At 38.4% G+C, this 26,235-nt stretch overlaps 1 protein-coding gene across 2 annotated transcripts; it reads left to right on the top strand.

Moving 5' to 3' along the window:
- Nucleotides 1–2,318: 2,318 nt before the first annotated feature.
- On the top strand, nt 2,319–25,478 carry RWDD1 (RWD domain containing 1). 2 transcript variants are annotated; one of them, XM_044380341.3, is made up of 8 exons: nt 2,326–2,423; nt 9,068–9,167; nt 10,068–10,133; nt 15,953–16,083; nt 20,314–20,457; nt 20,548–20,680; nt 21,216–21,278; nt 23,632–25,478. In XM_044380341.3, exons 5-8 carry the CDS (start codon nt 20,332–20,334, stop codon nt 23,751–23,753), a joined length of 444 nt encoding a protein of 147 aa, XP_044236276.1. In that variant the 5' UTR covers nt 2,326–2,423; nt 9,068–9,167; nt 10,068–10,133; nt 15,953–16,083; nt 20,314–20,331; the 3' UTR covers nt 23,754–25,478. The 2 variants fall into 2 exon arrangements, with proteins under 2 accessions (XP_026345033.1, XP_044236276.1); XM_026489248.4 differs by lacking the exon at nt 9,068–9,167 and having other exon boundaries at nt 2,319–2,423.
- Nucleotides 25,479–26,235: the final 757 nt, after the last annotated feature.

The raw sequence follows: 26,235 nt of genomic DNA, 5'->3' as shown, positions 1-26,235 counted from the left end.
CGAAGGCAGACGCTTAACGACTGCGCCACCCAGGCGCCCCCAACCAAAAAATTCTTAATGTCCATGTAGGTGTGATAAAAATTTGGGGGGTGGTGTTCTCTTGATTACTTTAGCACTGGAACTCTCTTAGGGAGTCATCTGCAGTATTAAGAAACAGAACAAAACCACCACGTGAGCATTCTGAAATATGAAGGCTTTACAGTGAATATATGTAACAGGCTTGAAAAGGATATTTTACCAAAAATTCTGTTAATAGTAAACAAATAAAGGAGCACTTCATTTACTAAATTGAAACTTGCAACCAACATTAATCTTTTTCTAAATATAAACCTTAAATTGGTTGTTTTGCTGCAGCTCATCTATTTTGATAGGTTGTTTTTATTATCAGTTAGGAAAAGTTTTAAAATTTTACCTTTTTCTTTGATCCGTTATTTAAGGGTGTTATCAACTTCTGTGCCAAACTCATCCTGTCTTCACTACTTGTCATTTTGGTTACCAGAACTTCATCTTTCCTATTGTTCTAGCCAAAAACAATTTTGACTTCTCTTTCTTACAACCCACATCAAATCCTGATCCTACAGGATCTGCAAATTCCTTCTCATCTCCCAGTTCACTGTGCCTCGCCACACTGGCTTCCAAAATACCAAGTGGGCTCTCACCTTAGGACCTTTGCACTGACTGCTCTTCTGTAAAGCTCTTTCCCCCAACAAATCATTGCTTTCTGTGAACTGAGGATATCTGGAAAAATAAGCACCTTATATTTGCAAAGTTACTTCATGTAATTTATTTGATTCTCACCACCATCAGTAGAGTTCTCAATTTTTCCCTCAAAGTTTAAAAGAATGTCTCAAATCAACCCTTAAGAGTCAGAATCAGTACCAAAGTGTACTTGAATACGTTTGTTTTAACATATTCCTCTGCTGTAAGTAATATTTCCCAATAGATCAAGATGTTTTCTGGTCCATAGAACATGATCATTTTAACAAGAGAAAACTTCTGAGACTTTACCATCGGGGAATTTATTTAAACAGTGTTACTTTTAAGTAAAAAGTGTTACCCACTACACGAGTGAAATCAGCTTTAATACAGAAAACGAAGGAAAATACAAAAGAATGTGAAAAATCATTTAATGTGTTGGGAGTATTTTCTTACATTTCTCCATGTTCCTTTTCGACTTAACATATCCACGTTCCTTTATTATAAACATAAAATATACATAGTTCGTTAATTGTCTTCTCTTAAAAGCACCATACTCATGTAGCCACTTTCTTAGCTTGCGCCATTACGGATCTCTGAAAATTTTAACTGCTGCGATGAACTTGGAGACAACAGATGGGTACATCTTAACTACTACCTCCTCAATTTTATTCTCCCAAATCAAAAATTCTGAACATTTTCCGGACTACTGATACTTAACTTTTACATTGCTTACCAAAACTGTTAACTGAAATCTACACCCCCTTTATCAGTTCACAGAAACAAATCACACACTTAGAACTATGTCCAGCCGCGTTCACTTTACAAAATCAATAGGGAAGCCCAGGGATCTAGAACCCAGATCTTGAACCCAAATCTCCGGTCTTCCAGTCATTTCTTCCCGGATTCACCCTAACTGGCTATTCAGCAGCTAGGCCGACCCCCCCGACGCACCAGCAGAGCTTCTGCTTCTCTGCCCACTGGTGTCTACCCTGGTCGGTCTCTCGCCCAACTCCCCTGGGATGCCAAGGAACTGGGACACTCGACAAGCGCAGAAATCACCTGGACCCCGCCGTTAGCGGACAGAAGCGCCCCATCGGTCAGCCCCGCTGGGGCTGCAGGGTCGCAAACCGGAAACCGGAAGCGACGAAGTTCGCGGACGCTCCCCGCGTCCCGCCCGGAGGCACCTCGTCCCGCCCGGAGGCACCTCCTCCCACCCGCAGCGACACCTTCCCGCCTCGGTACTCAAGGCCAGCTTTCAGTCTAGACCCATCGAGCGAGGATGTCGCGCTGAGTGGCTTCTCAGGCTCAGGCCCTGAAAAGCCCAGGAACCGGCCCCAGGTGTCCGTAGCGAATGCCAGACCGGGTGCCTTCACCCTCTCAGCAAATCCCAAGAGGCGGTGGGACCGGCAGCTACTCAGCGCTCCGCTGGCCAGGCCTAATGAGTCGAACGCGGAACTAGAGAGCCGGCGCAGGCCCGTGCGGGGCTGTTGCTCAGCAGGCCCGGCCTGGCTTTGGGCCCCGGGCCTCCCAGCCGGGGACTCTGCGCCTGCGCCCGTCCGGCCCCTGCCCGCTCTCCCGGCGCGGCCGCGGTCCCAGCTGCAGCGCGCCGCCTGGGTGGCTGGACGGTCCATGGGCAGCAGTGAGGGCCACGATGACAGATTACGGCGAGGAGCAGCGCAACGAGCTGGAGGCTCTGGAGTCCATCTACCCCGACTCCTTCACAGGTGACTTCTGCGGCTGCGGGCCCGGAGCGGCCCGGGGGTGGAGTGGGATGGGCCGGAGCCCTCGGCCTCCCGGGCGAGGATGAAGAAGGGGACAGCGAGGCCGCGTGGCCACCTCGCCCGCTACTCCCTCTTCACCTTCTCCCGACGTGTTCAGGCACATAGGAGTAACCCCACAGCTTTTCCCGTTCTCCGCTTATTCCCTCAAATCTGAAAGTCCGGGAGAGGCTGGCGAGGTCCCTGGAGAGTGTCAGGCCTGGAATTGAGTTGGGTGCACTTTGGTTTCTGTGAAACTTACAGGGACCCGAGGTTTAATGAGAAAACACGAAAACAGATACTCCAAGTGGGAGTAGTTTTTCTAGAGCTGCAGAGGTGTCGATTTTCACCTTTACTCGGGTCGAAGCTGTTTTTCATACGTTGGTGTTTTAAAGTTTATGGGATTCAGAGTGCTGTTCTCAGAGTTACCAGAATCAGTTTTGAGAGTCCCTGGGATTTGTCGTTTTTCTTTTTCTTTATATTCTGCGAATGCCCAGTGAATGATGTGGCACAAATTTCAGTTCCACTGCAGATTCACATGTTGTTAGGGAGGGATATTAGACATTATCCGGCCTGGACGCGTCTTGCTCGAAGCAAGGTAATGGAGGCGCAGGAAAGGTAAGTGGCTTGCTTTGGGTCTGGCCAGCAAGTTAGCGGAGGAACTGGTTCTGAGAGTTAGGTCTGGACTCCCTTTCTGTTCCTTCACTTTGCAAACATGTGGAGATCTAGCTCCAGCTGGGATGAAGGGGAGCAGAAGATTACTTGATAGGTTGGGCTAATGTAAAATATTATTGAGAAGCTCATTCGGTATGTCTTAAAAGGAGAGATTTTTTCTGTATTAAGCCATGCTTCAGGTGATTTTGAAAGTGCCTCAAGATAACCCTATCAATATGGCTTTTCTGGAATTACACTCAGTGTTTGAGAAATGATCAAGTAAAGCCAATATGAGTGAGTAGAACCTACCTAGGTTTGTGGGATTTACAGCCCTTATCCCTTCCTTTGTTGTCCATCACTGATTGTCAGAATTCAGAATGTAAGGTACGTTCAACTCCAGTCCCTCTCCTTATCATCGTTGTTTAGCTTAGTTTTCTGAGCTCCACCTTTTGACCACTGCTTGCAATGGTAGCAAATTTTGTTCTGCTTTGCCAACAGGCAGATGTCTCTCAGCTACCCCTGTATAGCTCCAGTCCTGTTCATGTTCTCTCTCACCAGCAGTACAGCTGTGCTGTGAGGATGTTAAGGGGATGAGTGAAGAGGGGTTTGAGAGTGTCATTAACTGGGTGAGTGTGTATGGAGTCTGGCTCCCTTCTCTATCCTTGCTTATATGTCAATGTCTAAATAAAAGAGAAATATAGGGTCAGTTGTTGGATATATTCTTAATCATGAGGTTTGGTCATTTCTAGTACATTGGAAATGTAATTGGCACTGTGTAGGTAGAGTTAGAAAGCATACGGTGTGCTAGTCTTTTCTGTGGACGTAAGGTATCCCTCATTAAATACCGTACATATAAGCATTTAAAAAAGTGATACATTTTTAATCCTAAACCAGTCTTATGGTTCTTTCAAATCGTACTAAGCTCCGATATAGTTCAGTATGTGAAATTCTTGTCAAATGCAAAAGTGCTTGAGGATTCTGAGCCAGGGTAATAAAAGACAATTTGTGAATCTTTGATGCATTCAGGTATTCTGCAGTATCAGCTGAGCCCATCCGTCTCTAATTCCTACCAGCATTCCTATACACTTTGCAATAAATAAATTAAAATAAGATGTCTTTAGAAACTTTAGTTCTTTAGGAACTTTGCCTTACTCATGATTGTGTTGTTTATGAAACCTCTCAGGGAAAAAGCAGAGGAATTTGGAATAAAACCCTTCCATGTTTGGCCTTTTGAAATCATGAGGATTTGCAAGGTTTACTGTTTTACAGCCTTCTTTTGTGTTGATGATTTCATACTTTCCTATTTTCATACCAGCTTTAAGAAGAGAGCTTGCTTGTGTCTGTTTGCCAAGGAACACTAATTGGCAGTTTTCTAATTTCATTTTGAATCACATTTAATATTAGTTTTGGTAAATGCTCAATGCTCTTGATGAAGGAAGTAGATATACTTAAAAAAAAAAAAAGATAGCTTGGTGCTTGACAGAGAAGCCTTTGTTAAGCACATCATGACCCCCCTGTGGATGCTGTAAGAGGCACCATCCAGCTGGCCCATAGTTCTAGCCACAGAGACCTATCCTAACCTCAGAATTGATTGCTTGACTATCTGCAAAGAACTTTTGGTCCACTGTTGAATTTGCTATGAATTATAACAAGTCATAATACAGTTTCTTCTTTTTGCCTGTTCTGTAGCTTGATTGCACATTGATCCAATCCTCCTAACAACTAGTCTTCCAAAATATAAATGGACCCTCCTGATACCACATTCTTCTTCAGTAGTGCTTCACTTGACAAGGCCTTGCTAAGGTAGTAGAATTTGGTTATTTCCATTTCTGTATCAATATCTCTGACTATGGGGAGTTTTGTGGAAACATATTGGTGGTCTTCGGGCTAACCAAAAGTCAGGTTCCCTTAATTCTGTTTGGTCTTACAAAGAGGGGTACATAATTCTGTTTTTGCTTGTGTCAGCACCTCTAAGCAGCATCCATGAGCATGGAACAGTTATAATTGCATCTTAGAGATGGGGCAGAAGTCATCTTTTAAAAGTAGTTTTTCTAAGACACTCCCTATGAACTGTAGGGACTTATTTTAATATGGGTTGTCTGGTTCTTTGTGAAAACCTTGATGTCATTCATGTGTCCCTTTAGTGTACCTTTTAGCTAGTACCTCCATTATGTCTGTCCTTAATTCTGTCCAGTTTACCATCATCTGCCCCTCTATTACTTCACAGTTCTCTTGCTCATCCACTGGTTCCTTCTACTATGCCCAACAGCCTTATTCTTCTTCTCAAAAGTATTTTGATCTACTTAGAGTGGTGGAAATCTGGCATCTTCAGTGAAGGCTAATTTTATCCCAACTCACAGTAATGCATTGGAATGGAATTATTCCTTTATCAGAGTGCTGATGAATCATTCATCTTTGCAAGTCCAATTAAATAACTTTCCCGTCCCCTATGTTAGTCTCCTCCAAGTTTTGGAATATTCTTTCTTTTTTCTTTTCTCTTCTTTTCCTTTCCTTTCTCCTTTCCTTTCCTCTTCCTTCCCCTTCCCCCTTCCTTTCCCCCTTCCCCTTTCCCCTTCCCTCTTCCCTTTCCCTTCCCCCTACCCTTCCCCCTTCCCTTCCCCATTCCCCCTTCTCTTTCCCCTTCCCTTTTCCCCCTTCCTCTTTCCCTTTCCTTTCTTTCGTTTCCTTGGATTAGGTTTGGCTGTGACAGAAAACCCCAAAAGCAATGGTTTTAAAAAGCTAAAAGTTTAGGAGCGCCGGGGTGGCTCAGTTGATTAAGCGTCTGACTCTTGATTTTGGCTCAGGTCATGATCTCAGGGTCGGGGGATCTAGCCCTACGTTGGGCTCCACACTAAGCTCTGAGTCTGCTTGAAATTCTTTCTCCCTCTGCCCTCCATTCTCCCCATCCCCCCCGCTCACACACTCTCTCTAAATAAATCAGATAAAAAAAGGTAAAAGTTTATTGCTTTTGCACGTGAAAAGATAGTTGTGTAGCTCTAGTCCAATAATTCGTCAGGTACCCAGGCTGCTTCTTAGTTCCTTGTCATTCCTAAGATGTAGTCTCTACCTCATGGTAAAGATGGCAGCATTCCTTTCCAGGCAGTAGGGTAGATAAAGGAATGGGGGGAGGGGGAGGAAGAAGCCAAAGACAGCAGTTTCTTAAGTAAATTTCCTGGAAACTGCCAAGGGACTTATTTGCTTCTGTCTCATTAGCTGGAACTTAGTCATTTGGTGAGACCTAACTGGAAGGGAGGCTGGGAAATGTAGTCTTTATTCTAGGTGGTTAACATGCTCAGTTAAAAGCGGTGTAACTAGAAGATGGGGTGAGTAGATAGTAGGGGATATAAGTAGTGTTCTCCAGTATCCTTTTTGTTGTTGTTGTTGTTCCTGGCTCACATTTTTTTCTCTATAATGCCAGCTTAGTTCAGTGGATATAAGCTCTATGTCTTTGGCCAACTCATGTAACCTCTTCAAGCTTCAGTTTCCATATGTGTTTAATGAGGAATAATACAAAGTATGTAAATACTTTATAACTGTTAAATAGAAGATATTCTTTACTAGAAATTTACCATCTTAGTTGCTGATTCTTCTAATAATATAGCTTCATAACTCCTTGTCTCTATCAATGAACAGTTTTGATTTCCATTTCCTTCAACTGCATGAAGGCATAGCCACACCTTGTAAATGCCATCTTTAGAATTTTGCTCTCTGAAAGTCGTCTTTCTGTCCGTAAACTTTGTAGCCCCACCGTTCTACATTCCACTTCTTTTGCTGAACATGCCTCTCATCATGATTTCTCGTGGATTAAGAGTTTATCAACTTCTTTCTTGTCTGTCTTGCCTCCCTATTCTGTATGTTTCCCAAGGTCAGACAATTCAGTGATGTTCTTGCTAGCATCCCAAGTCCTCATTTACCAAATATTTATTATATACATTGTTAGAATCTCACTCTATTGGGAAAAGACATCAGATAAGTAATTTACAACATGGTGTGATGATTCTTTCATGGGGGAATGTATAGGGTGCTGCCGGAGCATAGGAAAAGGGGAGGGTCTTGGCTGTTTTGGAGCACCGAGGGATGAGGAGGAGCTAACAAGTAAATGAGACTGGGGGAAGGGACCCAGCATGTGCAGAAGCAGGACTGTCTGAAATGTGTATTTCCCATTTCCCCCTGACAGAGCGATGCAGACCCATATAGTACACATTGTACACAGTGCCGTACCAGACCTGGATCTCGATAGTTGGGATGGCTTCACAAATAAAATAGGCTTCTCTTGAGTTTGTTTTGACCTCTCATGGCTTCTGCTTTTCTTTTTCTCTCTGGCACTTTTTCTCCTTGTACTTTTGTTTCCCAAATTTAGGATTCCTTACAAAGCCGGTGTTGGCCCTATTTCTCTATTTTTTTCCCTGGTGATCTCATTTAGTCTAATAGCTTTAGCTCCATTTACACATTTCTGATTGCATATTGCATACACAGTATCTCCAACTGAAAGTTCCTTGTGTCATTTAAATGTATCATCTCGGATTTTTCTTTTGTATTTTTCTTTTGGATTTTTCTGTTGTATTTTTTGTTTTTGTTAGTGGCGCTACCATCCTCTCCCTGCAAATTTGGAATGTAGAGTTGTCCCTGTTCCCTGCTATTCCCATGGCTGCTAACCTAGTTCAGAACCTCATTAACCTTGTTGGGATGATTTTAATAGCTGTCTAGTTTCATCCTGCGTCTAGTCTTGTTTCTTTCCTTCCGAATTTATGCTCTGTTGCTAGACTTACCTTCCTATGTTAAGAAATAAAATTCTGCCCATACTGCTGTTGCTAAAAAAACTATCATTGTCTGCAGCTAAACTTTCAGCAGTATTTTCAACTAGTTTTCTTCACCCACATATACATCCACCAAACGGAATAATTTCTTCTTGCCTCTATATTCCTTGAACTTTTCCACGATTATGCCCTTGCTGCCGTGTTTCTGTTGCCTACATTTCTTTTCTCCATCTTTATTTACCAGTAGCTCAAATGACTTTGCTGGAATTTCTCAGCTGGAAAAAAACATTGTCTTTTTACATGAAACTCAATATAGTTTATTCAGTTCTTACAGTCACTAGCTGAATAACCTTGGGCAAATTATTTAAGAACTCTTTTATCTCAGTTCCCACATCTATGATATTGGGATAATACCATATTTAATTGTTTCTAAGACGTTTCTATGTTTTAACATCTCTGAAATAGGAATTTGTCTTATAATCAATTACATATTGAAGTTTAATTGGCAGATTTTTTTTTTCTTTCTTAGTACATAAAGTAGAGTGCATCTCATACTTGATAGTGTCTTAAATTTGGTGTAATATGGTAACAGTATAAAATCATGGTCTTGGTGTAAGAATTAAAGGATCTTTGTATAAATGCATAGTACAACACAGGCCCAAAGTAGTGCTCAATAAATGTTTGCTGTTGTTATTAGGTGTAGGCGACCCTTAAATTATGGCCTCACGGAGTCTTAAAAGTGGTAATCAGTTGGAATGTCATTGAGTTGAACCCTTATTTCTGTAGTTGCTAGTTTACATTTTATGACATGTAAATGCTAAAGCTGGTCATGAAAAGAAGTAGAAATGAAATGCATCAAATATATTTTATACACATTTATCGAAAAAAGGGTCAATCATATTTTAAAAGCTTTATTATAATTACCTTTCAGGGACTTTTTTTCTAGCGTGGGCTGTACTCTCTGACGCCTATTAAAATATGAGTCCAGTGAGTCTTATCTTCTTGACAAATACTTTAATAGTAATCATCGATGTTCATCATGCTTCAAGTACTTTTAGACTTCAATTAAAATGAAGGTATATGTCTTGAAAATTTTATTGATAATGAATATTTATGAAGGCTTCAGAAGTTCTTGAGTAGGAAAAGCTGAGTATTTTCCTTGGTGACTTCTTCAGAGATCTCCTTGCCCTTTCATTTCAGAAAGAGGTTGCTGAGCTGCTGCCAACCTGAACAGGGGCCAGTGCTTCCCAGGGCTGGAGTGAGGCACAGGCTTTTCTCAGGGGCTCAGCAGCAATCACAGGTGGCCTGCATTTTTCTTGTTTACTCTTCTAATGGTTCTGAATATAAGTTTAATTTGTTTTTGTTTTTCTACTTTCATTCCATTGTTTTAGCTCTGCCATTTAGCCAGAATTTATTGAATTTCTAGATGCTGCCAGGCACTGGTCTAGGAGCTCTCATAATTTTTATAGTATTCTAGTGGGGGAAGAGATATAAACATATATACTATCAGATATGGTATTTTTATATTTATATAAATGTTGGTTTTTATATTTATATAAATGTTGATAAATTTATAGAAGTGTTGATTCATGTCTTACTTGCTTAACAAATTGTAAGCGATTTGATGTTTGGATTTATGGCTAATTTTATAATTCCATGAAATATGGTAGAGACTCAATAATTGGTGAAAGAGTAAAGTTTGGTTCTAGGAATAGTTAGAAGATACAAACTCTCACAAATTAATATTTACTGTTTGTCGTGGAGATTCTGAAGTATACCTTAGAATATATAAGTTTAAAAATTAGTGATAATACTGAGTATCAGTGGATAGTTTCTGATGAAACATCAAACCTTTTTTGTTATTCTGTTTGGGAATTTTTTAGAATGTAGTTTTCTGTATATAGATGGAAATTTTGAATTAAAAGGTAAATTACTTAATTATTTTAATTGATTTGATAAAACTCCCAAGAGTGTTTCTACTATAGGTATGTTTTTTTCCAAATTAAAGATAACCCTAGATTTAAATAGAGAACTGATGAGTGTTTTATCATTTGTATGTTTGGTTCAGTCTGTATTTGTGGAAATGGAAATACAGACTAGGCATCGGTTTCCAGGACTGGGTAGTTGATAGTTTGCTAATAAAAGCATTTGCCTTAGGAAACATCTTAATAACTTAATCTCTGTGTGTATTTTCTTACAGTATTATCAGAAAATCCACCCAGTTTCACCATTACTGTGACATCTGAGGCTGGAGAAAATGATGAAAGTAAGTAAGTCCAATCAAAAAGACTTGTGGTTTTCCTAAGTCGCTCTCAGGAGTGTTACTCCTTCTGCAGCCATTATGTTGGGCATTGAAGATGTGGAGGTGCTCAGTAAGGTGCTGTTAGGAATCTAGCAGGAATGTTATGTGTCTCTAATTAGCATTTACTATGTAAACATCACTTACAGAGAAACAGAGAGGAAGTCAATGAGATATATTCTGACACAATGAACTTAGTTTTAAAAAGTGAAAAAGAAACAACAATATAGCAGATGGAGACTTTGAATGCATGACTATGTAGTATTCCATTGTGTAACTGTTATTTTTCCATGATTGTTTTTGCTCTTTGGGCATTTAGATTGCTTGTTGGACATTTGCTGTTATTTATAAATTAAGCTGGATAAATGTCTGTCTTTATGATTTTTCTCTCTCTCTTTAGAATGGATATTGTACTGTTGTTTAAATATATTTATACATAAGACAAGATAAAAGCCCCTATTATACAACTGTAGAGCTAAGATAACTATGCTGATGGAAATAAAACAGCTATAAAACCCATAATTTAAAATTAAATAGATTGATTTAAATGTGGCAGGTGTTGGGGGTGGATCTGAAGTTCATTTCCACCATTAGTCCAGTTCAGTTAATTTTAGAATTTGATAAAAATGTTACGTAAGTTGGTGTTAACCCCAAGGATTTTTTTTTTTTTAGCGTTAAGCTAGTCAACTAAAATTTTGCTATGAGTAGTCAGTTATGCAAATTTTAGTGGTTTATCACTTGATAACTCTAAATCTGTCTTGTACAACTGAAAATGAGATTAGCACAGAGAAGTTACTAAAATCTGAATTAAAAAGAGGTTGGACACAATCATTTACTTATCCTTTACATATATATATATATATATATATGTAGTTTTTATACATAGAGTCTCAAATACAACCTGAGTATCCTTTTATACTTTGTTTGAAATGTAAATAAATGTACAGAAGATACTTTAAAATATCCTTTAAAAATACTTTTATGATACTTTAAATATCCCAAAATGGTAATGATGATCTTTTCCTGATGGTGGGATTATTACTGATTTTGTTTTCCCCTTAATGTATTTCTAAATTTTCTATAATGAATGTCTGTCTATTACATCAAATAGTAAAATCAATGAATGTATTAAAAAATTCTTGTTCTAGCAATAAAATTGGAAATATATTAATTAAAAAAGAAAGAAAGTGCCAAAAGACACTGTATATCCTTATTGGCCTAACAGTCTTTTTTTTTTTTTTTCATTTAAATTTTACTTAGTTAACATACAGTGCAATATTGGTTTTAGGAGTAGAATTCCGTGGTTCATCACTTACATACAACACCCAGTACTCATCATAACAAGTGCCTTCTTTAATACCCATCATTCATCTAACCGCCCCCCCCCCACCTTCCTCCATAGTTAAGAGTTTCTTATGGCTTGTTTCCCTCCTTTTTTTTCTTTTCCCCCTTCTCATATGTTCGTCTGTATTCTTTCTTAAGTTCCACATATGAGTGAGTTCATATATTTGTCTTTCTCTGACTGACTTATTTCACTTAGCATAATACTCTAGCTCCATCCACATCATTGTGAATGGGAAGATTTCAATTTTTTTGATGGCTGAGTAATATTCCATTGTGTATATATACCACATCTTTATCCATTCATCATTCGATGGACATTTGGGCTCTCTCCAGAATTTCACTATTGTTGATAATGCTGCTATAAACATCAGGGTGCATGTACCCCTTCGAATCTGTATTTTTGTATCTTTTGGGTGAATACTGCCTAGTAGTGCAATTGCTGGATCATAGGGTAGTTCTATTTCTTTCTTTCTTTTTTTTTTTTAAGATTTATTTATTTATTTTAGAGAGAGAGAAAAAGAGAGTGCATGTGTGTGTGTTGGGGAGAGAGGCAGAGAGAGAGGAGAAAGAATTCCAAGCAGGCTCCACACTGAGCACTGAGCACAGAGCCTGATGTAGGACTCTATCCCATAATCCATGAGATCTTGACCTGAGCCCAAACCAAGAGGATGCTCAAACAACTGAGGCTTGTAGGCACCCCTATTTTTAACTTTTTGAGGAATCTCCAAACTGTTCTCCAGAATGGCTGTGCCAGTTTGTATTCCTATCAGCAGTGCAAGAGTGTTCCCCTTTCTCTGCATCCTCACCAACATCTGTTGTTTCTTATGTTGTTAATTTTAGCCATCCTGACAGGTGTGAGGTGGTATCTCATTGCGGTTTTGATGTGTAATTTCCCTGGTGATGAGTGATATTAAGCATCTTTTCATGTGTCTGTTAGCCATCTGTATGTTGTCTTTAGAAAAGTGTCTATTCATGTCTAATGCCCATTTTTTAACTGGATTATTTGTTTTTTGGGTGTTAAGTTTGATAAGTTCTTTATATATTTTGGATACTAACCCTTTATCAGGTATGTCATTTGCAAATATCTTCTCCCATTCCATAGGCTGCCGTTTAGTTTTGTGATTGTTTCCTTCATTATGCAGAAGCTTTTTGTATTGATGAAGTCCCAGTAGTTCATTTTTGCTTTTGTTTCCCTTGCCCCCAGCAGTGTGTCTAATAAGTTGCTACAGCTGAGGTCAAAGAGGTTGCTGCCTGTGTTTTCCTCTAGGATTTTGATGTTTCCTGTCTCACATTAGGTCTTTCATCCATTTTGCATTTATTTTTGTGTATGGTATAATAAGTGGTCCAGTTTCATTCTTCTGCATGTGGCTCTCCAGTTTTCCCAACACCATTTGTTGAAGAGATTATCTTTTTTTCCATTGGATATTCTTTCCTGCTTTGTCAGATTAGTTAACCATATAGTTGTGGGTCCATTTCTGGGTTTTCTGTTCTGTTCCTTTGATCAGTGTGTCTGTTTTTGTGCCAGTGCCTTACTGTCTTGATGACTATAGCTTTGTAATACAGCTTGAAGTCCAGAATTGTGATGCCTCCAGTTTTGTTTTTCTTTTTCAAGATTGCTTTGGCTATTCGGGGTCTTTTGTGGTTCCATATAAATTTTAGGATTGTTAGGTCAATCTCTGTGAAAAATGCTGGTTGTATTTTGATAGGATTGTATTGAATGTGTAGATTGCTTTGGGTAGTAAAGATGTTTAAACTCTGTTCTTCCAATCCGTGAATCTGGAATATTTTTCCATTTCTTTGTGCCCTTTGCAATTTCTTTTATAAGTGTTCTATAGTTTTCAGAGTATAAATCTTTTGCCTCTTTAGTTAGGTTTATTCCTTGGTATCTTATTGTTTTTTTGGTGCAATTGCAAATGGGATCGATTCCTTGATTTCTTTTTCTGCTGCTTCATTATTGGTGTATAGAAATGCAACAGATTTCTGCACGTTGATTTTATATCCTGCAACTTTGCTGAATTCATGTATTAGTTCTAGCAATTTTTTGGTGGAGTCTTTCAGATTTTCTACATAGAGTATCGTGTTGTCTGCAAATAGTGAAAGTTTGACTTCTTCCTTGTCAATTTGGATTCCTTTTATTTCTTTTTTTTTTTTAAAGATTTTATTTATTTATTTGACAGAGACAGCCAGCGAGAGAGGGAACACAAGCAGGGGGAGTGGGAGAGGAAGAAGCAGGCTGATAGCGGAGGAGCCTGATGTGGGGCTCGATCCCAGAACGCCGAGATCACGCCCTGAGCCAAAGACAGACGCTTAACCGCTGTGCCACCCAGGCGCCCCTGGATTCCTTCTATTTCTTACTGTTGTATGATTGCTGAGGCTAAGTACTGTGTTAAATAGTAATGGTGAGCATAGACATCCTTGTCTTGTTCCTGACTGTAGGGGAAAGGCTCTCAGTTTTTCCCCATTGAGGGTGATACTAGCTGTGGGTCTTTTCGTATATGACCTTTATGATGTTGAGGTATGTTTCCTCTATCCCTACTTCGTTGAAGGTTTTTATCAAAAATAGATGCTGTATTTTGTCACTTTTTCTGCATCTATTGAGAGGATCATATGGTTCTTGTCCTTTCTTTTATTAATGTGATTGATTGATTTACGAATATTGAACCACTCTTGTAGTCCAGGAATAAATCCCACTTGGTCATGGTGGATGATTCCTTTAATGTACTGTTGGATTTGATTTTCTAGTATTTTGTTGAGAATTTTTGCATCCATCTTCGTCAAAGGTACTGGCCTGTAATTCTCCTTTTTAGTGGGATCTTTGTCTGGTTTTGGAATCAAGGTAGTGCTGGCTTCATAGAATGAGTTTGGAAGTTTTCCTTCCATTTCTGTTTTTGGAACAGTTTGAGGAGAATAAGTATTAACTCTTCTTTAAATGTCTCGTAGAATTCCCCTGGTGAACTTTTATTTGTTGGGAGATTTTTGATTATTGATTTAATTTCTTTGCTGGTTATGGGTCTGTTCAAATTTTCTATTTTTTCCTCTTTCAGGTTTCGTAGTTTGTAGATGTGTAGGAATTTATTCATTTGCTTCTGGGTTGCCCAATTTGTTGGCATATAATTTTTCGTAGTATTCTCTTATAATTGTATTTCTGTGATGCTGGTTGTGGTCTCTCCTCTTTTATTCATGATTTTATCTATTTGGGTTAACAGTCTTATATCCATTGACTCATAAAATTCCTTATTGATATCATACACAAAAATTAAAATATATCAAACTGGCACATTTTAAGGTTTTTTTTTTTTTCCTTTCTTTTATGGGGAGGAATCTAGATTTGAGTTAAAATTATCAAAATCAGGGGGCGCCTGGGTGGCGCAGTCATTAAGCGTCTGCCTTTGGCTCAGGGCGTGATCCCGGCGTTCTGGGATCGAGCCCCACATCAGGCTCCTCCACTGGGAGCCTGCTTCTTCCTCTCCCACTCCCCCTGCTTGTGTTCCCTCTCTCACTGGCTGTCTCTCTGTCAAATAAATAAATAAAATCTTTAAAAAAAAATTATCATAATCAGGAGTTTTTAATAATTAAAATGTGAGTTTTTACAAAAAAGGCAAAGTCTAGACAAAGGATCATTGTGATTAATAAGTTTTATTTATTTATTTTTTTATTTTTTGTGAATAGTAAGGTTTAACAGCAGATGTTTAGCACTGCTGCTTAGTTGCAAATTGCCTGGTGGAATCGAGAATTCACCAGGTTGGTCTATAGAGAGATACCTTGCATTGATTTGCCTGAAAGGATCTCATTCCTATACAAGTGTCAGGTATATACACTGATACAGGCCAAAAGAGTGAGTGAGAGTGTATAAATGAGTCAGGTTAAAAGGTTATCAGACAACCTCTTAAACCCTATTTCAAAACGTGTCATCTAGCAACCCCTTAGCAGTGCCCTGCTGGCATTGTGCATATAGAAATACAGACTCCAGGGCCAATACCAGATCTTTCTCCCTGGGAACTGGCTCTGATACAGGCCTGAGAATAAGCCTAAGGTAGTATTTTTTCTATTTGTTATATTCTGTGCCTTTTGTTCATCTTAAGGAGGGTTTTAAAAAGAGTGGCTTTTATCCATCCTCTTTCTCAGACATGCAATATGGTAAAATACTCATAAGTAATAAATGTATTTCATGTGTTTGAGGTGATTTTTAGTCTTCCCATGGTTTGTTTTCACTTATCTTTGTGGTATGTGTTATTTATCTTAGTGATTATCTGTCTGATCTTATAGTAACCTTGTTTTTCTTCACAGGAAAGTCTGTTGTGCTACTTTTTTATTTGACACATTGTAAATAATTACTGACTCAGTAATTATTTAATTACTTTAATTATTTAAAAAAAAATGTTTACCTCTCTATACTTTACATTTTAAGATATTCATATCAAACTCCTTTCTTATGATTTTAGCTGTCCAGACTACCCTCAAGTTTACATACAGTGAAAAATACCCAGATGAAGCCCCTCTTTATGAAATATTTTCCCAGGAAAATCTAGAAGATAATGATGTCTCAGACATTTTAAAACTATTAGCATTACAGGTAAGGAAATAAGTTTTGTTGTGATATTTTTTATTGGCCTTAAATAGTATACATTAATTTCAAGAGTTGGAAAATGCTAGTAAATATATATAACCAGTACACTGAATGAGGAGAATTCATGATATCTCTCTCTATATATAGATAGATAAATAGATAGATATTCACAAAGCATCTTTATTTTTGTTTCTCATTGTACATTTAGAATTTGAGTAAGAGAAGTTATCCCTATATCCCTGCTTGAAACTCAGTCAGCCTCATGACTTTTAGTTAATAAAATGTCCGGTAAGTACTTTAAGTTTAAACACAGTTTTGATCTGGTTCTCAGAATGTCCAGCCTCATGTGCAGTTAAAAAGTCTGACTTTTAAAAAAATTAAAACTCCCAACCCCTCTGTCCTGTTTCAGGCTAGTTGCCTGCAATCTGTTAAGAAGACTGGTGATTGTTTTGTTTTTTTCTTACCTTTCTGTCTCCTGAAGTTTACAAGCAGCAACCAGAGTTTATGATCTCTCTGAGAGCAGGGGTTGTGAAGAAAAACATGGGTATTAGAAAATTCTTGGCTAGTTCTGTGGTAGGACAGGCTACCCATAGCCTGGGCTTAGCCAGAATTTAAAGCTCTGTCTTGCTTGGGTTGAGAGTTTTCATCGGTTCTTCAGAGTAGGGATTAGGGAGGACAAGTAAAATCTTTACCATGTTTTAAACAGAAGTCCTAGTTTTGCTTGTTTGTTCTAAGAAGAATTGACACCTTAAATGTGACTGGTATATTTCAAGGACTATTGGTCCTCTAAATGCTGATATTTTAAAAATATCTGGAGCTATTAGAGAATGAAGAGTGAAAGAAGATAGATCAAACATGAATTTTATGCTTATCTTGGGTCCTGTTCATTCTGCTACCCAGTATGAAATTATACGAATTCTAATATTTGACTTAAAATGCTTCATTTTAAAACATTGCAGAAAACCTGGGGCGATATGCTACATTCAGTCAGTCATTTATTAATGTAAGTTATTTGATCTGAGTGATTACTTTCTATGTGTTTTATATTTTATTTGTACTCAGGCTGCTTCCTTTCAGAAAAGTTTTGATTTCTTTCTCATACTTACACGAGATCAGATATATTGAGGGAATATTTGTACTTTTTCTTCCAAAGTAGTATTGATTTTCAATGTCAAAAAAATAAATTCATATTATAAAAAGCTCAGAAAGTACAGAAACTCATGAAGAAGAAAATTAAAATTACTCTTAATCTCACCAACCAGGTATAACTGCCTATTAACATTTTGGTATGATATAGTTCTAGACTTTTTCTTATGTTTATATTCATAGTATGTCTCTTCTACCCCAAGTTAGATCATTCTAAATATAATGTTTTATAACATCTTTTTTTTCACATAACGATATATGTGGGTATCTTTCCATTTTAGTAAACATGTATATGAATCATCATTTTTGATAACTGCATAGAATTTCACTGCATGTCTGTGTAATTACACATATCCTAATTATTTGTCATTTTTACCTGATTTAATATGTAAATCTTTGGACATGCTTCTTTTTTGGGGGGGGGGAGGGGCAGGGGCAGAGGGAGAGAGAGAATCCCAAGCAGGCTCCATACCCAGTGTGAGGCCCAACGCGGGGCCTGATCCCACAACCCTGAGATCACTCCTGAGCCAGATTCAAGAGTCAGACACTCAACCAACTGAGCCACTGAGGTGTCCCTTTGGACATTCTTATATATCACTATTTGTAAATCCTTAGAGCAGAGTCTTCATTGAATCCCTAGTGCCTGGCATATATAGTAGACACTCAGATATTTTTTTGAATAAATGAAGAAAAGTATATTATTGATGATTATACTAGCCCAGTGTTTTCTGTAAGTAAGATTACTGGGTTAAAGGTTATGCATACTTAATTTCATACACGTTGCCAAATGGACCTTCAAAATGATTGTGCCACGTTATGATCTTACTGTAGCCGTTGAGGTGTTTGCCCAGATCTGCTAACATTAGTTTTTTTTTTTTTTTTATTTAGAAAGACAAAAAATGATAACAACATGAAAATAGTATATAATCATAATTTGAAACTCTTTAAAAAAGTAGTATATGGAAATCTCTTGGAAATCTACTATGGAAATCTACTATGGAAAACGCTGCCTAGTTTCATATGAATGATTCTTTTTTTGCTTTTCTATTGGGATACTTAAGTTGTTAAAAAAGAGATCCTACTGGGATTTGTTTTTGAAATGTATCAAGCATTAAGTTAAGTGACCAAGACAGACACCATCCCTCCTTTCATAGATTTTATGTTCTTGGGAAGAATGTGGACTAGCAAATCGGAAGTTGTTATTCTGTGTGGAAAAATGCTGTGAATGGACATAGACTCGAGGCACTGGAGAAGCTTTCAAGAGGATGAGTTTGCCAGGCCATAAAGAGAAGAGTTTCAGGGCAGAGGAACAAGCTTATAAAGGGTCATGGGAACGAGAGGGGAGAAGAGATCAATATTTCCTTCCATGACTTCTAGTCACACTAAATTTCTTGAGCTTAGAATTTGAGGTCAGTGATCTTATATGACAAAACTAAAGAGGTTAATTCCCAAAGGATCTTCTGACTGTTTTAAAAGTCTGGTCTTGCTGCTTGTTGGTTTGGGAAGCTGTTGAAGAGTTTTAAGCAAGAGACTGACTAGATCAGTTATGTGTGTGTATTGAGTAGCTAGAGAAGTTGGTGTTAGGGGTGACAAGACCACAGGTTTTAAGAAAACCAGTTAGGAGTTTCTCGTAATATTTGAAGTTGAAGGTGATGGTGTCCTGGGTTAGGGTCATAATGTTGATAGAGAACAGTAGGCAGATTGAAATGACATTTAAGAACAGATTAGCCGCAGTGATCGAGCTTATGAGGGGATGTGAGTGTTTACGCTGGGTGGTTGGTGGTTTGGTTCTCTGAGTTGGGGAACATAGAAATAGGTTCTATGGAGAACATGGTGATTTTAGTGTTGATGTGCCTGTGCGACATGCTATTGCTGTCCACGGGGCAGTTTTAGTGTGGGTTTGGCACTCAGGAGATAGGGTTGTTTAGTCAGATTTAGAATGGTTAGCATGGAGACACCACACAGAAGCCCCCAAAAGAGAATCACAGGAGTTAGCTTGAAGCCAGCTCTCTGTATTCACAGAGGGCCCAGGAGATGAAATACGTACTCAAATGCCGCTGAGGCCAGCCCTGTCAAAGGAGTGGTTAGAAAGCTCTTCTGCTTCTAGAATGGAGATTCTGGCTTGTATATTTGGGACTTTTTTTTGGTTTTTTGGTCTGTTTCCTTCAAACTGTATCTTGTTTCTATGGATAAGCAAGACACCTTGTTTTACTTTAATCTGCTTTCAAATTACCAGCTTCCAAATAGCTTTTGAATTACAGTTGATCCTTGAACAACACAGAGGCTGAGGGACACTGACCTTCCACACAGTCGAAAATCTGTAACTTTTGACTACCCTAAAACTCCTACTAATTGGCAGGAATCTTTACACATAACGTAAACAGTTGATCACGGCATATTTTGTATGGTATATGTACTATATACTGTATTCTTAAAGTAAGCAGAGAAGATGTTATTAAAAAGTCGTAAGAAAGAGAAAATACATTTGCAGTACTATTCTGTATTTATTGAAAAAAAATGGATGTAGGTGGACCTGTGCAGTTCAAACCTATATTGTTTAAGGGTCAACTGTATATCCCTTTCATGAGTTGGAGAGCTTTTATATTTGATTTTAAGCCATTTCAAATTGAAGAAAAAAAAGTAAGTAAAGATAAATCACAGAAGTACGTACATTCTGTATCATTGTATATTAGAAAATCACTTTGGCCTCAAAGTTCAGTTCATTGTCACAGCTCTAAAAATCTAAATCATGAGAATATGGTGGAAAATTAATGTTACTAGCTGCTGTAGGAAAAGCTTTTCTGAATTCTGGTTATTAAGCCAAATTTAGTAAAATAGATACCAGTTTCAGGTTGGATGTAGCAAATTACATGTCTTTTTAAATTTAATACATAGTTATTCATATATATGTATGTATGTGCTCAATTCTTAAATGATCATTTATCCAGGTGTCTGAACTTACGGTGTAACTGAATTAGTAATCGTATTATAAATGTATGGAATTTAGTGATGATGAGGAAACACTTTTTCATTGGTTAGTTTTTTTGTTTTTCTGAGAAGTATGTTCCTCACCACGACCTTTCTCCATAGGCAGAAGAAAACCTCGGTATGGTGATGATCTTTACTTTAGTGACAGCTGTGCAAGAAAAATTAAATGAAATAGTAGATCAAATAAAAACTAGAAGAGAAGAAGAAAAGAAACAAAAAGAAAAAGAGGCAGAAGAAGCTGAAAAGGTATATTGTAAAGCTGGGTTTTCTTTCATTCTTTTTTACATCTGTTTTGTGTCTCATTTATCTAACCGCATGTCTTTTTTATTTTCTAAGCAATTATTTCATGGCACTCCTGTTACAATTGAGAATTTCTTAAGTTGGAAGGCCAAGTTTGATGCAGAACTCTTGGAAATTAAAAAGAAACGAATGAAAGAAGAAGAACAAGCAGGAAAAAATAAATTAAGTGGTATGACTCCCCTCCCCCCTGCCCAGGCTGTTCTGTATTCTTGCGCAGCAGGAGGGTCGTGTGGACAGATTTCTATAAAAAAATAACGTACGTGGGCATCTTGGACAAAAAGAGAAAGCATTCTGGCTACATGATGACATTTCTTCATTCGTAGTTATCGTTAATTTTTATGGCTTATCTCTGATTTAGATATCGCAATGGCTAGATCTTGAGATACAGCCACCATGACATTCAGAATCACAAGCGTTAGAAGTGGTAGAGTCAAGTGCATTGGTTTTTCTAGGACTCTAAAGCAGACTGGGTTTTCGCTTGTTCCATTTTAATGCAGATACATATCACCTGCATCTTAGCTACCTATGAATTGATGAATTTATTGAAATTGAAATTTATTGAAAAACAGGTTTTCAGACTTGTTTTCTTGGATTATTGTACTTCTTAAAGGATTGTAGGGAAGATGCAGGAAAACTGTGGAAAGGTGGGAAAGTGGAACATATAGGAAAAATACGTTTGAACTAAACATATTTGTTTCTTTTAGGGAAACAGCTCTTTGAAACAGATCATAATCTTGACACATCTGATATCCAGTTTTTGGAAGATGGTAAGATAATACTAAGATTCCACGGGTACAGAATGCACTGTTTTTAATAGTGTGCTAACCCATGAAAATCAGAGTGATAACTTAATGTGACATTTTCCTCCCAAAGCTATAAACAAATACATTTTGAAGAATAAATTGTAATGTTTGATTAATTTATCCACTAAACTATAGCAATATATTTTTAAAGTTTTCTGATAACTTAAACAACATCAAAGGTAGCAGTAAACAATTATGGTCACATTAGTCTCTAATAATTAGTAAACCAGGCCCCTGTAACTCAGGTGACCTGGTTCACTCAAATTTCTAGTATCAGAAATCTGTGGAAACTATTTCATGGTCATGGAACTTTATAAAGACCTCAAATCTGGAACTCTTCATGCCCCCTAACCAAAAATCTTATTTTTCATACTAGTCTTATGGTCCGGAACATCTCCTTCCTTATGCTTTCCTTCTCCTTTTTATCCTTAGCTTTATCCTCTTTCAGTCTTCTCTCCATCCAGTATTCATCCATCTGTAGATATTTATTGCACCCCTAGTATAAACCAGGCGTGGTCCTGGTTGCTGACAATACAGCAGCAGAGAGCAGTATAGACAGATTCCCTGCCCTTGTGGAGCTTGTGGCCCATGTGTGTTTCTTAAACTGAACTCCATGCTCAGTCACACTTCTGTTAGCACCCTAGAGTTAGGACCCTTCACTAGCTGCCTTCGTGCTCATCTTGCCAGTTGGGGATCCTGTAGCATCTGGCCTTTCAACTTTGTTCCTGGACTATCTCCTGAAAAAGGTTAAGAAGCCATGTTGATGTGGCCTCACTGCCAAATCATGCTTCTTAACTTGAGCTGGGCCCTTAGGGACACTCACCACTGTATTTCATATATCTTACTGCATTCTTGTTCCAAGACATTTATTAGTCCCAAACAAACAAAAACACCCCATACAAACAAACAAACCCAGCAAGGTTGTCCTCATGTATCCCCCTCTCACTTTACTAGCTTGTTTTTCTCCTATCTTATTGAGAAACTCTGGAACAAAAGCTGTGTCTCATTCTCTCTTGCACTTTAGAAGTTTCACTTGTCCTTGACTCCTTTCCCTGTCTGATGGATCAAGTACCTCTTCATATCCAGTAACTCACCACAAGCTCTCCGCTGATACTGCTTCAGAAGTGTCTTTTCCACACATTTTCAACTCTTTCCTCCTAACTTGAAGGTTTTATCATTTGTTTCCCTGGGTGTCTGCTGGCTTCTCACATTGTCTGCCTGCTTCAGTCTCTTCCTCTTTTTGGTTCCCTCAGTCACCGCCCCTGAGGTGGCGTTCCTGAAACTCATGTTGAATCATGATACTTCTCTCCTTAAAATCTTTTGATGGTTCTGTGTTGCTTGGAGAAAAAGGTTGACCTACACCGTCCTTCAGTTTGGCCTTCATCTGTGCTATCTCCAGATATTTTTCCTGAAGAATCTTGTGTTCCAGTGAGAAGTACTCAGTCTTATTTTTTCTTTCTGCCTTTGTATATACTACTACCTACAGTTGCTTCATCCTGCCCCCTTTTCTTCTTGGTGGATTAAAATTTATTGTAAAGATATTTTAGACGTCATCTGTTTCGGGAAGCCTTCCCTGCCTCTCCCAGAGACAGTGAGTTATTCTTTGGCCTGGACTTAGCAAAGGTGTGTTTTATTACTTAACTGCTCATAGGCAAGAAGGAAGACTCATTCTCATTGAACTGAATGCCAGTGGGCTGGAGTCTGCCAGGAAAGGCAGATGAACAATTTTTGGTGATTTAAGAGGACTGTACTATCCCACTTTTATGTACTTCAGACACACTGAAGAGTAAAGGTGTTTAATGCAAGGCCGAGGTATTCCTATAGTGCTCAGATATTTAGAATTTGAGAAAGGCATACCATTGGTTCTAAGGGGAACTAAGTGAGAGTGAAGACAAGTTATATCTGTCAATTAAATAACAAGTATAGTTGAGCTTTAATGATGTCCGTATCTGCCACTACTGGAAGAGAGAAACTCCTGGTTCGGGCCCCGTGGTCAGTGAAAATCAACTTTGTATAACCAGGATATACCTTCGTCTTCAACTTACAGCATGCCACATCATAAATAATTCCTTCCAGGAAAGCTTTTTTTATAACTGGATTTTTTTTTTAACTGGAAGCATGAGGTTGCTCTTAAAATGTGTGTCTCTGCTGACCAATACAGACCATTATTGCTGTGACTGTTGCTATGATAGTAGTTCAGGATTTCATCCCTGGCACCTCACTTGCACTTTTAGAGGGTTGTGTTTGGTGTTGCCATTGAGTTATGACTTTTATTCCCGAGTATGAGACTGAAGGTAAAATCTTTCGTCTCTTGCAGCTGGAAACAACGTGGAGGTAGATGAATCTCTGTTCCAGGAAATGGATGACCTGGAGCTAGAGGATGACGAGGATGATCCAGACTATACTCCTGCTGACCCAGAGAGTGATTTGACTGACTAATGGACCGGCCCCATCTGCAGAGAGGTGTGACTGCCACAGCATCTGTGGCTGTGCCGAGGTGTTGATTTTTCTTTCTTTTTTCTAAGAAAAAATAATTTTCAGGAGAATATTCTTCTGATAGCTTTCATCATTGAACTTAATAAACTGACCTTAAAGTTTCAAATATAAAATGTTCAGTTCCTCTTATTGGTAGGAATAAGGTCATATATTGAAAGTCACTTAGTGTTAGAGAGAGACCCAGCCTATAACACAAAGACTTGGAGATAGAATGCAGCTGTGCACAGGTGGGGGTTCCTATACAAGGAATTGTAATAACTTGGAATTCCTGTGCTGGAGACAGTGATGGCTTTTTGCTTCTGTGTGCTACCATGAATATAAAATATTAGAAGACAGAGGTGAAGAGAATAGTAAACCTTCTGAATTCTAGCCTTTGGGCATGATAAATTTAAGTCTTTACAAAACCAGAAACCTAAATTATATTCAGGATTAAAGCGGACTTTAGTCTTACGGTTGTATTTGAATCAGCATCCTCTGTGCAGTTATTAGAAGGTGTGCACTCCTAGGCTTTTCTCAGTTTAGGTTATTAAACACTGACCTTAATCTGAATTTTAAAACAGTGAAATCTCATGCCAGTTGACATATGTTATTCCGTTGCATACTCCTTATTCTGTAGTTGTGAAATATATATATACTTGTGATGTCCTCTTACTCTTCTAATTTAACCAGTCTGAAAAGATCTGAATTCTTGAGGTTGCACGCTGTCTGCAGGAGAACACGTATCCACATTACTGCACATATGAGACCTTTTCCGTAATAATTTGGAATGGTTGACTTGTAGGAGAGCCAGGCTTCATGCAAATCCAGTCACTGCAGTTTTAGAGAATTGAATCTTAATCCTAATAGGAAATTACTTGTACTATTGCAAATCACTGCCTCCTTTCAAAAATACACACACCACATATCCACGAGCACAAGCAGTGTCAATCCCATGCTTATTTGGGGGTTAGACCTCTGGCTAAAATCAAACCATTTAAGACAAAACTATCATTGAGGAATGTAATACTTTTTCAGTAGCTTTGGTTCTGACCAATAAAAGGGAATACCAGTAGTGCTCAGCATTTCTCTGCAGAGACACGTCTAAAAGTTTCTTTTGTGTGAGAATTAACTTTTTCTAAGGAGAGGTCCTTTCTGAAGCTGATCACCAGATGCATTAAGAACTCAAGAGCAGTTTCATTAAGGGTAGGACAAGCAGTGATGAACAGTGTAGTGCTGAGCCGATGAAGATTTGACCTTAAAGTGTCAAGAATGATTCCACCTCCTCCTCACACATGATTTTGTTTTAAAGTTGACGTTTTATACATTTTCTCTAGGTATTGGAGTGGATTCTGCCTTTGTCATTTCAGAATGTTAGGCAGAACCTAATGGTATGGAAATGAAGACAAAGAGTTTGTTCTAGTGCTACTCCCAAGTATTTTCATCCAGAGTAAATATTAATGTTAATATTTCTTTTGTTTTCTGGGAGTTAACTGAAGACTCTGCTTCTCAAACTGGAGCACACATAATCCCAGGATGTGCAGAAGCATGGCTGGTGATATTTGAAGCAATAATTGGCCATCTCAGATTATCAGTTTTGCTCTTGGATTTGGGATCATTTTTGCTTTTGTTTCTCTACTTATGCTAAATTGTATAAAATATTATAAGATTAAAAACAAGTACAAGTATGTGTATTCTTTGCTGTATCCCTGTGACAATGTCTGAATAGGCATCTAATATTCATTGAATGAGTGAATTACGGACTAGAATGAAAGACTGTCATGCATTTTAAAGGTAAAACATGACAGTTGAATGTTCTGTTTGCCATCTGCAGCTTTGCATAATGCTTCTGGATTCTGCATTACGTCATACTCTTCTGCCAGCAGGGGTGCCTTAGGAAAAAGGTGGATAAATACTGGTCTAAGGCGAACACATCTAAAAGGTTACATGAACATTTCCTAGTGGAGGTAAGATGAGGGAGAGGGACGGCTAACAGCTCTTCCGGAGGCACAGGATGAGTTGATGGATTGTACTGTCACAAACTCCGAAGATAGACGGGCCAAAAAGCAACGCGTTGCATTCTTGGATCCCGGGAGTTAGGCGAGTGTAGGTTTTCAGTATTTATGTGCTGGTGCATCGTTCGTGTTACAACACAAAGTAGGTAAACTACCTCAAGTGGCTCGCAGTGTTTGCTTTCAGGGAACGTACGCATCAGGCAGCAAAGGTAGACATTGTATGGTATATCAAAGTGGGTCGCACACTTCAGAACTGTAGAGAGTAATTTTAGAGAGACCATTGAGATCTCGTGATAGGGAAAGGTTTTCACAAGTGCTACATGGGGTATGAGTCCATACAAATACATAAATGGGAACGACATTAGGTTCTCCGCTGCTTTAGGACCTATGTCAGGGTGAGAGAGGCAGAATGCTGCCGAAAGGTACATTATGAA

The sequence above is a fragment of the Ursus arctos genome, unplaced genomic scaffold (assembly GCF_023065955.2).
Source record: "Ursus arctos isolate Adak ecotype North America unplaced genomic scaffold, UrsArc2.0 scaffold_13, whole genome shotgun sequence".
In the NCBI taxonomy this organism is placed as follows: domain Eukaryota; kingdom Metazoa; phylum Chordata; class Mammalia; order Carnivora; family Ursidae; genus Ursus; species Ursus arctos.
This window is presented reverse-complemented; position numbering and strand designations above follow the sequence as displayed.